We start from the raw sequence: 13,806 nt of genomic DNA, 5'->3' as shown, positions 1-13,806 counted from the left end.
CATGTAATTCGCTCTATTGATCAATAAAGTAAAGCATGTTCCCCTCAAAAAAAAATCAATAGCCCCCGAGTGTGGCGGAGGTCGTAGGAGCGGTCTCCGAGACCTTCGGCAGGCTCTTATCTTCTTCCTTGTTCATCCTTGTGATTCTTCTCTTTGGGAGCTTGGGTAGGAGACCCTCACCATTGCTTAATATGTATCCAAGGGCCTGCTAGCCGCACAGTACTTTGTGAGCTACTCTCCAAGAGCTAAAGGGATGCCGCGGCTTGCGTCTGCACTTTCTGAAGCGCCATCTTGTCAATATGGATCAGGAGCCCACTGAGTTTCTTCCATCATGTCGAGAATGCCTGGATTTCCACACCCATGTATCGAGATGCGGTAACTATAGAGGAAGTGGGACGCATGCCAAGCTGTAGCACCTTGATTTCTGGGGTTCACCACGGTTGCCATAAGAGAGGTGGCAGGAGGTAAGATTCCCCACTCTGCCTCCGTATTCCTCCTTGCATTTCCGCCGAGCCTCCTATTGCCCATTTTCGCCATTGTGAAGTACACGATCCTCATGCCCTTAAAATGCTCCCTCGAGTCAGAGAAAATGCCAAGGTCGAAAACTAGCTCTTCCCACAGATGCGGTAGGGGTGCCGCTCAGCGTTGTCAATGAACCACAGTGGATTGATAATGACACCACAGGAAGGTGGTTTCCATTTCCATGCCTCAGACATGTGGGTAGGAGGTTGAAGACGGAGGGGTAGTTCACTCCAAATTTAAGATATCATATTTCTTTGATCGGGGAAGCTCCTCCGGCCCCACTTGCAGATGAGCACGTGCTCCACTTCGACTATTCGGCCACGAGGTCAGCTTCCCCTTACATCCTTTCGTGTGGGGGCTCCTCTTCTTCTTTGGTTGCCAACTCCATCACTTGAAACCATCAAAATTCTTCATACCACAAATTTATTACTTTTTGCGAGTGCTACTTGGGGAATTCCCTCCACTTCTATTTGTTCCACACCTCTTCTGTGTTAGGACACAGATGAACAACAACGTTGTTGGCGTCCTTGGTTGGGTGAGCCTTCAGCTGCGGCCTTCCAGCAAATTCTTTGACCTTCCTCGGTCGATGCGGTCCTGGCACAAGAATAAGTTTTATGTGTCAGGTCTCAGAGAGAGGTTGCCCGCTTACTTCGATGGAGCCCTACAACATCTTCATTCCTGGGAGTCCCTGGACCTCTAACTTGATAGCATGGGCTGGGGAAGCAAGGAGCGGGTTTGACTGTAGTAGTATTTTGAGGTCGGTAGGCTGCTTTGGCCTAGTCGCTCCAATGGAACTTGTCCCCTTTCTTCAGAAAGTTATCTTCGTCCCCAAAGACAACCTCAAATTCGATCCTACCTAGGGGATGAACACGGCGATCTGACACGAAACCATGAAAGCTTGTGTCCGACTTCTGTAGGCGGATAGGGAGATCCCCATCTTGTCCAGAGTATCAGGGAAGATTATGTTGAGACCACTACCCCCGTCCATCACAATGCATAGGAGGCGGCAACCCCCGACGATTGGATCTACCCCCAAGGAATGCCTGCCTGGGTAGGGATGTTTATGGTGTGGTCGATAATACTGAACGTCACAGTTTCGCCCGACCACGAGGAGAATGGAATGATAGCAAATGTGTTGTTAATGTTCAACCAAGAATTGGTAAAATAGTACGGAATCCATGGTTGGAGTCAAGGAATCGCGTGAAGGTTGACGGGGGTTGGCATGTCGAGCCTGAGCGAGCATCCAAGCTCCGAGGACATCCCAAGGAGGAAGCTAGTGACGCCCCAAAGTTGGCCCCCGAAGGTGGTCCCACTACCAGCCGCCGCCGGGACACCGATACTAGCAACGCAAAGTCCTCCGTTGGTTAGCTGCCGCCTGCTGCCAATCACCAGATGGTGGAGCCTCACGTATCCATCATGTCTTGCTGATCAAGTCCTTTTTTTCTCTACGCACACGGCTGACAGTGCCACACGACAGGAAGGTATCTTCATCATGCTGCTATTGCACCAATCTACCCCCTGCATGTAGTCACAGTGGTGATTCCCCTACCAGCCGCGCCCTTCCTTCTTCGCTGTTGATCGATGAGATTTGGGTGGGAGGGAGGGTTCTGCGATGAGAGCGAACATGAGAGAGAGAGAGAGGTTGGGGAGAGACAAGTCATCTCTGCGCCTGTTCATCGCTAGAACCACCCACTCCCTTTACATGACGTGTGGGTCCATCGGCGTGTCGTGGGCGATTTGTGTCCATGATCCCGACCAGGTAAGTGACAAATGAGCGCTCACGCTGCATTGTGTGTGTGCTCGACTAGACGAAATAGTGCGCGCACACTTTTTAGAATTTAGCTTTTTTTTTAAATTTGGTGACCTTTATTAAATAATGATCATGTCTATAACAAGAGAAGGAATAAGAAAGTCCGGAGTCTGATCACGCCACTCCTCAGATATTTTTCTTATCTAACTTGCTCCAGCAAGCGAATGCGCATCAAAATTGCTTTCCTGGAGACAATGTTAGTTAGTGTATATATGTCTAATCGTCTGGAAGAAGTACATTTTGACAAACCAAGACAAATGAGATGGCAGCTTCAGGAGTTGGAGTATTTGCACCCTAGCTCAAAAAGCTCCTTGTGAACAGTATAATCGTGAAAAATAGTAAAACAAATCAAAAAATCCAAAAAAAATTGTAACCTTTGACAAATATACTCTGTGCTTGCGGAAATTTATCATGAATGAACATTCTTGAAAACCGTGGCAACAAAAACAAAATCGATACGTCCAAGATGCTATTTTTGAAAGCATTTTGGAGTAACAAATGTCATTTCGTGACGAAAATTTTCAAGCATTGAAAAATTTGTCAAAGGTTACCACAAAATTAATTTTTTGAATTTCATTATCTTTCAATTTTACTGTTCACCTGAGCTCATTTAAACTTGGGAGCGCAGAAGAACACTTTCGGCTTGAGAAGGTATATTATGAGATACAACAACACGTTGCCAAGCTAATAGCCGATGAGCGTACGATAATTTCTAGGGAATCTGTCCCGATGTCTTCCACTCCAACGGGATAAGTAGGGCAGTAGACCCCTGATCCATGCAACGTTACTGCCGACAGAATTTTAGAAAGAAAAATAGTGAAAAAAATTCCACTCCAACGGGATAAGTAAGGCAGTAGACCCGATTCTCAAAAAAAAAAGTAAGGCAGTAGACCCCTGATCCATAGAGAATTTTAGAAAGAAAAATATTGCAAAAATATGAAAAACGCTAGAAGGAGGGCTCGAACCTCCGACCTTGTGGTTAACAGCCACACGCTCTAGCCAACTGAGCTATTCCAGCTTGGTTGGTACTTCAATTTACAATCTTACATATTCTAGGTGGAACTAGTCTTTTGGCCTCCCCGTCAGTTGTAAGGCTTGAGCCTGCGCTGGCACAAGTGAATGGAGTATTCTGTTGTGGTGGCACGTGTGAAACTGCACTCTAACATCTCACCCACTAAACGAACCAGCTACACAGCTCTACGCCATGTTGATTAGTTGGATGCAGCTTAATCTGGTTATGTTTTCATTCAAGAGAGTACGGGACGCTGGAGGTGATCACCTGGGCGCAGCTAGGCATCCATCACAAGCCAGTACGAACGTACATATGTCAATCAAATAAACAATAGTCCAGCAACATAACTGAACATGAAAACATGCTCACAAACTAACATACCGAAAATCTTCAGGTTGGTCTGCTAAATGTGGAGAGGTACTACCAGGGCCGGATCAAGCCCAGCTGGCCGCCTCGGGCCCCCTTTGTATACTGCAGCAGTTGCTACAATATTGCGCTACAATCTTTACTCCTAATGTCTCAGTTGGTAGTCTCGCCTCACGGTTTATTTTAGTCCGGTTTTATTTCGTCCCACCTCCCACCACCCATTTCCACGCTGGGTTTTTTATCCATCGGTTTATTTTTATGTACACTCTTTTATTATAAATCAACACTTTCCTAACGTATAAAAAATCGTAGATCTAACTTTCCTAACTTATCCAAATCAATTGCGATCAATCGGTCCCTCTCTTTTATTACAAACCAATATTTTCCTAACGTATAAGAAATTACGGATCTAACTTTCCTAAATTATCCAAATCAATCCGGACCTCTCAATAGTGCAATTTGTTTAAGAAAACAAAAATCTGATTTTCGGAATGAAGGAAATCACTAGCCTGGCCGATATTTCCGAAACGAAAGAAGTCGCCAGCCCTGCAATTTTTTTCAACGATATATACATGAAACCATAGTGGTGATAGCAGTCCAAAGATCGAAAGTTGTTTCCTTACTCGTGTCCTGGACGAGAATCTCTTTTGACAGAGAATTCAGGAGATGACTCAGGACCTGTTGGTCCTTCGAGATCCATTTTGCATACAGAGGGTTTGGCACCTCTGCCATGGATTTGTCCGCCTGCTGCTCCTGCACTGTCTTCGGTGGCGTAGCGTCGGATCCATCCAGAAGGCCGGTGACTTGCGCTCCTCGCAGTCCCGGCATGACCTGGGTCCTCCATAGAATGTAGTTGGTTCTGGTGAGTTTCTCAGCTGGTGGAGCACCAAGGCTGATGACGATGGTGGCCGAGGAGGACATGGTGATGTGGTGATGATGATCTAGTAATGGTGGTGGTGATCGAGGGAAAAGCTTTCTGGCTAGATAGATAGAAAGAGGTTGGCTCTGTATACCATGTCAGGAAGCGTTTCTACTCCCTCGTAATGGAGCCGCGTTGGAGTTTATATTGATCGAGGCTCAAGGCCAGACTTGGCGTACAAGTTGGAAACCTACCGATCCCTTCGATTCGGTAGTTTAGATATGCTAAGGGATAATAGAGAGAGAGAGAGGGGTTTAGTTGAGATTACAACATGTATTCTACACAAACTCTAACACACATGTAGACATGTGCAAAATCAGGGCATAAATATGATGTAGCTGTGAAAATATGCCTTTCCTGTTGTTAGTGTATAACGTCTCCAACCTTATGCCTTTAGGAAATGAAGGATCAAACACAAGAGGGAACCCTGTGTAATAGCACTACAAGGAGATCTTCTCCACCATTGGCGTCGAGATGGACATGCTGAGTACCCTATTGCCTCATACACTGAGCTTCAATTGCTTAAGCACCGGCCAGCGGAGTCACTATGTCGATGCTTGCGCATCCCATGCATGCTCGGACATCAAGCTCGCGTGCAATGACATTGAGTGGAGTGTCATGTTGCATGCAGACTTACCAGCCATCACCCTGAGCACGCACAGGCAAGGGCAGCAGGTAAGCAATGTACCAAGATCAATGATGATGCATGCGGAGAGGGACAAGATATCGAGCTTCGAGAACTCGCCGATTGGCAGATGCGCAAAGCTGACGTTGTGCAAGCTTATCACGATCGATGTGGTGAAGTGGAACCATGGCAGATTTACAGTGATACAGCTTCTGGCACCATACATGTGTTAGTTAATATAAAGCTGAAGGATGGGCAAAACTGAACGTTGACGGATCGTTCTATGCCATCTCAGGAATTGCAGGGGCGGGCATGATTCTGCGTGGCTCCACCAGCAACATCATTTTCTCATCCTGCGAAGAGTTGCGTGCATATGCAGAACCACTGGAGGCTGAATTTTCAGCTTGCATGAAGGTCATGTGCCTCGCCTTGCAGTGGACGGAGTTGCCGATAAAAGTGGAGACGTATTGCTTTGTCGCTCTCAATATGATCAATGGTCCAAACATGGACCTGTCTCGCTAGTCCATGTTGATTGACCAAATCCAAAGGCTTTTGAGGGAAGGGAGAGTTTTCAACCTGTCTCGCTAGTCCATGTTGATTGACCAAATCCAAAGGCTTCTGAGGGAAGGGAGAGTTTTCAAACTATCGATCTCATGTTTTTTTTTTTTGCAAGAAAAACTTCCAATCTATTTATCAATTGTTAAGGTAGTACAAAGACCATCAGAAGTAAGAAATACATCCAGGTCCGTAGACCACCTAGCGACGACTACAAGCGACGACTACAAGCACTGGAGCAAACCGAAGACGCGCCGCCGTCATTGCCCCTCCCTCATCGGAGCCGGCCAAACCTTGTTCTAGTCGACAATCGGGAAGTCATCTTGCTAAGACCCCATAGGGCCAGCACACCACGACAGCAACCGCCACTGATGAAGAGATGCGTAGATCAGATGGATCCAACCTGTAGACACATGAACACAGATGAATGAAGATCGGATCCACGTGGATCCATCGAAGACAAACGCCAACTGAATCCCGCGAGATCCACCGGAGACAAACCTCCACATGCCCTCCGACGATGCTAGCAACGGGGGCTAGACGGGGAGGACCTTATTCCATATTCAGAGAGCTGTTGTCGCCTCGTCTCTCCTAGCAGGACACAAACCCTGTTAAACGTAGGATTTGTGGGAACTGGCTCAACCCTCTAGGGGTGGCCTATCACATATATTTATAAGGTTACACAATATACAGATTACACAGTTGGGCTACATTACAAAGTCTAACAAACCCTAACAAAACTCAAAAAACCATCTGAAAAAGAAGCCCTCCCACCGGCAAGGGCCGGATCCACCATGTCTCCATGGCCCTAAAACCATAGAAGACGAGATAGACCGAAGACGGCGTCGACGAGAGGCACGAGAAACCCTAACGCTTAGAGTGCCCACGTACGTGAGAGCCAGGGGCACACTCAAATTATATAATGTTCGTAGGGAACAAAATGGTGTAAGCCATTATCTAGCCTCCTTCGACCGGACAGAAGGCCACACCGTGGTCTGGCTGGATTCGAGACTGGTGTATTGATTGATCAAATAAAATCTCTTTTTCACTCGCAAAGAATTATAAAAGCTAGAGAAGACGAACTCCTAAGGCGAGATCCTCGTCGCCGGCGTGGACTAGGGAGGCGAAGCGAGCCACATTGATAGTCTTGCCGAGGTATGCTGATGTCGAGGAGAGACACCATGAGACAGGGCCTCACTATTTCTAAAAATGCCTTTTATCTCTAATATAAATGATGCTTTGATGTGATGATAACAGGGTTAGTGGAACTAATAATGCTGGTTGTCCGTGGACGTATAGAGGGTCGTATCTGTTGTATGCGGCGGCTGCAGATGATTGAACCCCCCAAAAAGATGATGATTGAACAATATACAAACGACAACGTCGATGGTACGCTTGGAATTAGCGTGGACAATCAGGGCGCATTTGGTCGCCACGTACTACCCCAGATGGCCGACGAGCCGATCGACGTAGCCGTGCCGCCGGGGACCGCGTGCGTGCGTGGTCGCACGTCGGCCTCGCCTCAGGCATATATCCGGCACGCGACAAAGCTAAATCCGGAAATTTTTGACTAACCAATCAGCCGGGGACGGGAGCTGCCATTTTCATCGGCGCCGAGCTCAGCAGGTGGAACCGCTCCATTTTGTATCCCATCAACCGACCCTTTATATAATTTTCTCCTTTAGATTGTTCTTTAGATTATTTCTACACATTTTCCACCACTTGTTGCCGCTTTGTTTGGCAGAAGGAGTGTCGCCTACGCCCCAGTAGATGAGCGCGACAATCGGGGTCCAAGATCGGGTTTCTATATTTGCTCATCCAAGACGGAAGAGGCACGTATTTGTGCCCATCAGGCCACACTACGCTCTACAATTAGTAGTTAACTAACGTATGCAGATGTTGACAGGGCGGCTTTCGATTAAATGTAAGGAGGCTGACACTTGACAGCGGGATGATTCATCGCCAGGGAGGGACACGTATCAAGATAGATCTTTGATTTTTTTTTTAAACTATGATGATTTTTATAGCAAATTCGGAAACTATACACCCTAATGAAGAAAAATCAAAAATATCACCCCGTCGGCCTCATGTTGCCCGAAAAAAGACTTTTCGGCCTCCTGTTGGCCAAAGAGTCCCTCTTCGGCCAACACCTGCTCTACTTTTTAGAAAATTTATTTAAAATAGGATTTTTAGTATTTTAATTTGATTCTTTTTACATTAGATTAGAAATTTTATGAAGTTTCTGTAGATATCAAGTTTGACTAGATTTGGAAGTTTGAATTTGAATTTTCATGAATTTTCTCAAATCACTAGATTGCCTATAATTTAAGCTAGGAGTATTCTTTTTAGATGATTTTTTTTGCCCTGACGATGGGACGCCACGCAGGGCACCCCGGCGCCGGCACGCGTCCACTCGTACTTGTCACCTGTCCCATCACGGCTTCCTGCGTGTGCAGGTCCCTCGACTATATGTATAGCTCGGCTACCACTCTCACATCACCAGTCATTCCTGACAACACTAGTACTGCTTTCCCTTTGCTTGCTGTCGCGAGTGAAATTAGATGAGCAGCGCCGGCATGGAGTGCTCGGGGAGCGAAGGCGGCGGCGGCATGGTGGCGCCGTTCGTGGCCAAAACGTACGCGATGGTGGACGACCCGGCGACCGACGCCGTGGTCGCGTGGGGGCCGGCCAGCAACAGCTTCGTCGTCGCCGACCCCTTCTCCTTCTCGCGCGCGCTGCTCCCGGCCCACTTCAAGCACTCCAACTTCTCCAGCTTCGTCCGGCAGCTCAACACCTACGGCTTCCGCAAGGTCGACCCGGACCGGTGGGAGTTCGCGCACGCCTCCTTCCTCCGCGGCCAGACGCACCTCCTGACCCGCATCGTCCGGCGCCGCAGCGGCGGCAAGCGTGGCAAGGAAGACGCCGACGAGGAGGATGAAGACATCAGCAGCAAGATGTTAGCCATGGAGGTGGTCCGGCTGAAGGAGGAGCAGAGGGCCACCGAGGACCGCTTGGCGACGATGTGGCGCCGGGTGCAGGACGCCGAGCGCCGGCCCAAGCTGATGCTCGCCTTCCTCCTCAAGGTCGTCGGCGACCCCGACGTGCTGCGCCGCCTCGTAGGCAACTCGGGTGGCGGCTGCGGATTATTCCCCGGCGAGGGCGCGGAGGCCAAGAGGCCGCGGCTGCTTCTCGACGGGGAAGCCCAGATGGGCAAGAAGAAGATGCGCGTCGACGGCGACGGGCTCTTGTACGATATCAACCGGCAGGAGGCCTTCGTGCGGGAACCCAGGGTCAACTTCACTGGTTTCTACACCGGAGGCGATGGCTTTAGCGAGGTGCCGGTGGACGACCCGCCGTACGCTTTCCGCATGGACGGTGGTTACTGAGTACTGCCTCTTGGTTGAGCTAGTGTTTCTATCTCCGGCTCTCCGCCTACACATTTGTGTACTGTACGTAATACATAGGGAGTTTTTGTTTTTTTAGATGATGTGGTAGGAGTACTTTGTGGCAAACTACTTTGTGAGCAAGGAGAGCTACGCTCAGATGTTTCTTTTTTGTGAAGGAGCCCATCAAGGTTTAAGTCTTAAATTGACACCGGTGTACCCACCGTGTCAAGTTTATTTTGGTATGTATGTTCAGTAAAAGGAGATGTTTTCGTTGACTACAACACGTCAATATCAAGATTTGTGTTGAGGGTGTATCTACGTGCATTTATAGGATGAGTGTTTGTGAGTGTATATGAGGATCTGTGCTTGTGCCTTGTGTTGGAAAACAAGGGAAACATGCTGCTCATGAATCAGGGTGCTTCGGTAAAAAACAAGCTTCATTTGCCATGAGTCATTTATTTTTTATCTAGGAATTTGGTTGCTTGGTGACATCTTATGTTAGTATAATCCAATAATTTCATTTATACGAAATCCCTTTAGAAACAACATCTTATGAATAAAAAAAGTCAACTTGATCTTCTCATATGCCTTTGGAAAACATAGAACTTCCCTTCTTAGCATAAATGAAATTGAGGGCCTAATAGAAGATCAGAACTCCTCCCATAATGGATTTTCCTCCTTTTATAATGTTCTTTCTTTAATAAAGGCAGTTTGTACAGAAGAAATTAAGGAGCCAAAACGTAATATACTCGGATCAAAGAAACTAAAGTAAAAGCAAACAACAAAGAATATTGTGCCCGCAATTTTTTTTGACAAACTCTAATGTTACGTGAGATCACTTTAAAGTCTACGCTTTACGTCTCTAGCGCCGTCCCTTTTTTTTGTGGGGGTAAAAGGATTTTATTCCATAGCAATAGGGATACAATCAAGTGGCACAAGTTCCTCCACACATGGTGGACTCCTACCTAGCCATACAGCAGTAGTACTCTTCGTACGACTATAGCACGCCAGCCGATCTACAACCCTATTCTGATCACGATTAACCTTCGACGGAATAAACTCCCTTTCACCCATAAAACGGTGGATCTCAGCAACTAGATGTCCATAAGCGGAACGGGAAAGACTGTTCCCTTTCAACGTACGTAGGGCTTCCGAGGAGTCGGACTGGACAATCACCGGTTCGTCCGAGTGTTGAATAGCCAAGGCCATGCCCTGCATTAAGGCATGTATCTCAGCCTCCAGAGCGTCATTGCAATTGAAGATGCATCTGTAAGCTGCAAAGATAACACTCCCATCGGACCGCCGTAGAATCATACCCGTGGCCGCGGACCCGTCTGAACTATCAAACGCTCCATCTACTGATAAGGCCACCCGCCCCACTGGTGGCTTCGGCCATGGTTGAGGTGTAGCTTCAGGTTGCTGTTTTACCGGGGCTTCCTCCCTCAGTGGCATCTTTCCTTTCATGATCTCCTCGGTCGTAAATTTTCGAGCCTGGTGCAAAGAGGACATGTAGCTCTGTAAATACTCCATTGTCACCTCCACCGATGGCACTGCTTTACCATGAGTCAAATCAGACCGTAAAGACCATATCCTCCAGATTAACATGATAATACAATCTCGCATGTGATCATGACAGTGCAGCAGAAGATTCCCAAACCTGGCGCATCGCCATCCAGATCTGACGAGCATGCCCGCAGGTCACCAACGCGTGGAAGCTCGACTCTTTCTCCGTACCACAAAGCGGACATGTATCGTGCGTCGCTATATGCCAATATTTCTTGCATCCGTTCGTCGCCAGTGCTCCGGTCACAGCTTTCTAGGCAAGGATGCACATCTTAAGAGGAACCTTGGCCTCCCAGACCATTCGCCAGATCGGGCGCTGGCCATCCGGCGAGACACTTGACGCGCCCACACCCATGTGCGTATGGGTAGTTGCTAGCCGGTATGCACTCCTTACGGTAAACCTTCCACTCTTCTCCGGGAACCAAGCGAGAAAGTCTTGCCCCCTATTAGGAGATGTACGAATCTTCAAAATTCCTCGGACATCCATATCCCAAAAGTATTGCCGGAGACGCTGTATGTTCCAAGCGCCAGATTCCTCAAGAAAATCTGCCGCCCAATTATACCTGCAAGTACCCTTCGGGGTGATAGGCTTAAAGTCATACCCCCTCGGAATCCATGCATCTCTCCAAGTTTTAATCAAAGACCCGTCACCTACCCTCCAAATCAGTCACTTTTTGAGCAGCTCCAAACAATGGGTGATGCCTCTCCACACAGCGGACGAAGATGTAGGGAACACTGTGTCCAACAAGTTCCCGTTGGGATAATACTTTGCCCGAAGCAAGCGGGTACATAAACTATCAGGGCTGTCCAATAATCTCCACGCTTGTTTAGCGAGCAAAGCTTGGTTAAACGCTCTCATATCTCGAAACCCCATACCTCCCATATTCTTGGGTAGCATCATCTTTTCCGTATTGAGCCATGCCATCTTCCGTTTGCCATTCTCCACACCCCACCAATATTGTCTCATCATCCGTGTGAGATCATCACAAACCGAAGCAGGAAGACGGAAAACACTCATGACATAAGTTGGTATTGCTTGCGCAACTGCCTTTATTAAAATCTCCTTGTTGCCCGACGATACATACTGCTCGCTCCAGTCAACAAGTCTCTTCCGTAATCTTTCTTGAACAGTCTCAAACTGTCCTTTATGCATTCTTCCTTCCGGGACCGGTAAGCCCAAGTATTTAGGCTCAAAAACCTGCTGAGTAATCTCCAGAATATGTTTCACTTCGTCCGCCACCGACTGCATGCAATTATCGGAGAAAAGGATGGAACACTTCCCTGGGTTAATGAAAGTGCAACTATCCCTAGGTGGTTTTGGTAATTCATAACAACATATAGCTCATTGAGCTAATGCTATTCCAAGATGACTATTTCAGGAAAGCTCAATGTTTGGCATGGCATGGATGTGAAAGTGGAACCCTCAAAATGCTAAGGACAAAGGATTGGCTCAAGCTCAAAAGCTCAAGACTCTTCATTTTATATTTTAGTGATCCAAGATCACATTGAGTCTTTAGGAAAAGCCAATACTATCAAGGAGGGATGAGGTGTTGCTTAATGAGCCTCTTGCTTCATGTGCTTAATGATATGCTCCAAAACCCTCAACTACTTTCCCATATCCACATATGACCAAAACCCTAAGCCAAACTAGGTCCTACCGATTCTTTCTATCCGGCGCCACCGAGTTTCACTTGTCATAAGCCACTGCCAAACCCGAGCAATTCGGTTCTACCGATAGGGATCTCGGTCTCACCGAGATGGGATTGCAAACTCTCTGTTTCCCTTTCGTAACTTTTCGGTCTCACCGAAAGAGCGAATCGGTCCCACCGAGATTGCAATGTAAATTCAGTGTTTCCTTTTTGTAACTTTTCGGTCTCACCGAAAGAGCAAATCGGTCCCACCGAGTTTGCCTGACCAACTCTCTGGTTAGCTAATTACCAAATTCGGTCTCACCGAGTTTGTGTAATCGGTCTCACCGAGATTACGTTATGCCCAAACCCTAACCATATCGGTCCTACCGAGTTGCATGTCAGTCCCACCGAAAATCTCTAACGGTCACTAGGTTTACCTTTTCGGTCCGACCGAGTTTGTTGATTCGGTCCCACCGAGATTGGAAAACTGTGTGTAATGGTTGGATTTTGTGTGGAGGCTATAAATACCCCTCCACCTCCTCTTCATTCGTGGAGAGAGCCATCAGAACACATACACAATTCCAACTCATATGTTCTGAGAGAGAACCACCTACTCATGTGTTGAGACCAAGATATTCCATTCCTACCATATGAATCTTGATCTCTAGCCTTCCCCAAGTTGCTTTCCACTCAAATGTTCTTTCCACAAAATCCAAATCCTATGAGAGAGAGTTGAGTGTTGGGGAGACTATCATTTGAAGCACAAGAGCAAGGAGTTCATTACCTACACACCATTTGTTACTTCTTGGAGAGTGGTGTCTCCTAGACTGGCTAGGTGTTACTTGGGAGCCTCCGACAAGATTGTGGAGTTGAACCAAGGAGTTTGTAAGGGCAAGGAGATCGCCTACTTTGTGAAGATCTACCGCTAGTGAGGCAAGTCCTTTGTGGGCGATGGCCATGGTGGGATAGACAAGGTTGCTTCTTCGTGGACCCTTTGTGGGTGGTTGCTTCTTCGTGGACCCTTTGTGGGTGGAGCCCTCCGTGGACTCGCACAACCGTTACCCTTTGTGGGTGGAGCCCTCCGTGGACTCGCGCAACCGTTACCCTTCGTGGGTTGAAGTCTCCATCAACGTGGATGTAGGATAGCACCACCTATCCGAACCACGGGAAAAACATCCGTGTCTCCAATTGCGTTTGAATTCTCCAAACCCTTCCCTTTACATTCTTGCAAGTTGCATGCTTTACTTTCCGCTGCCAATATACTCTTTGCATGCTTGCTTGAATTGTGTGATGATTGCTTGACTTGTCCTACAATAGCTAAAATCTGCCAAGAACTAAAATTGGGAAAAGGTTAAGTTTTTATTTGGTCAAGTAGTCTAATCACCCCCCCTCTAGACATACTTTCGATCCTACACTT

The 13,806-nt window shown here is 47.5% G+C and overlaps 1 protein-coding gene and 1 non-coding gene across 2 annotated transcripts; one reads left to right on the top strand and one right to left on the bottom strand.

The window, feature by feature from the left end:
• Window positions 1-3,276: 3,276 nt before the first annotated feature.
• Window positions 3,277-3,350, bottom strand: TRNAN-GUU. The gene has a single exon. It is a non-coding gene; the product is annotated as a tRNA-Asn (tRNA).
• Window positions 3,351-8,321: 4,971 nt separating this feature from the next.
• Window positions 8,322-9,361, top strand: LOC119304361 (heat stress transcription factor C-2a-like). Its single transcript, XM_037581544.1, has one exon. It carries the CDS (start codon window positions 8,371-8,373, stop codon window positions 9,193-9,195), a length of 825 nt encoding a protein of 274 aa, XP_037437441.1. The 5' UTR covers window positions 8,322-8,370; the 3' UTR covers window positions 9,196-9,361.
• Window positions 9,362-13,806: the final 4,445 nt, after the last annotated feature.

Source organism: Triticum dicoccoides, chromosome 5A, assembly GCF_002162155.2.
Source record: "Triticum dicoccoides isolate Atlit2015 ecotype Zavitan chromosome 5A, WEW_v2.0, whole genome shotgun sequence".
NCBI classification, from domain to species: domain Eukaryota; kingdom Viridiplantae; phylum Streptophyta; class Magnoliopsida; order Poales; family Poaceae; genus Triticum; species Triticum dicoccoides.
This window is presented reverse-complemented; position numbering and strand designations above follow the sequence as displayed.

Bases quoted from the DNA above. Each gene is read 5' to 3' on its own strand.
- LOC119304361 (XM_037581544.1), top strand. From the start codon at position 8,371: ATGAGCAGCGCCGGCATGGAGTGCTCGGGGAGCGAAGGCGGCGGCGGC.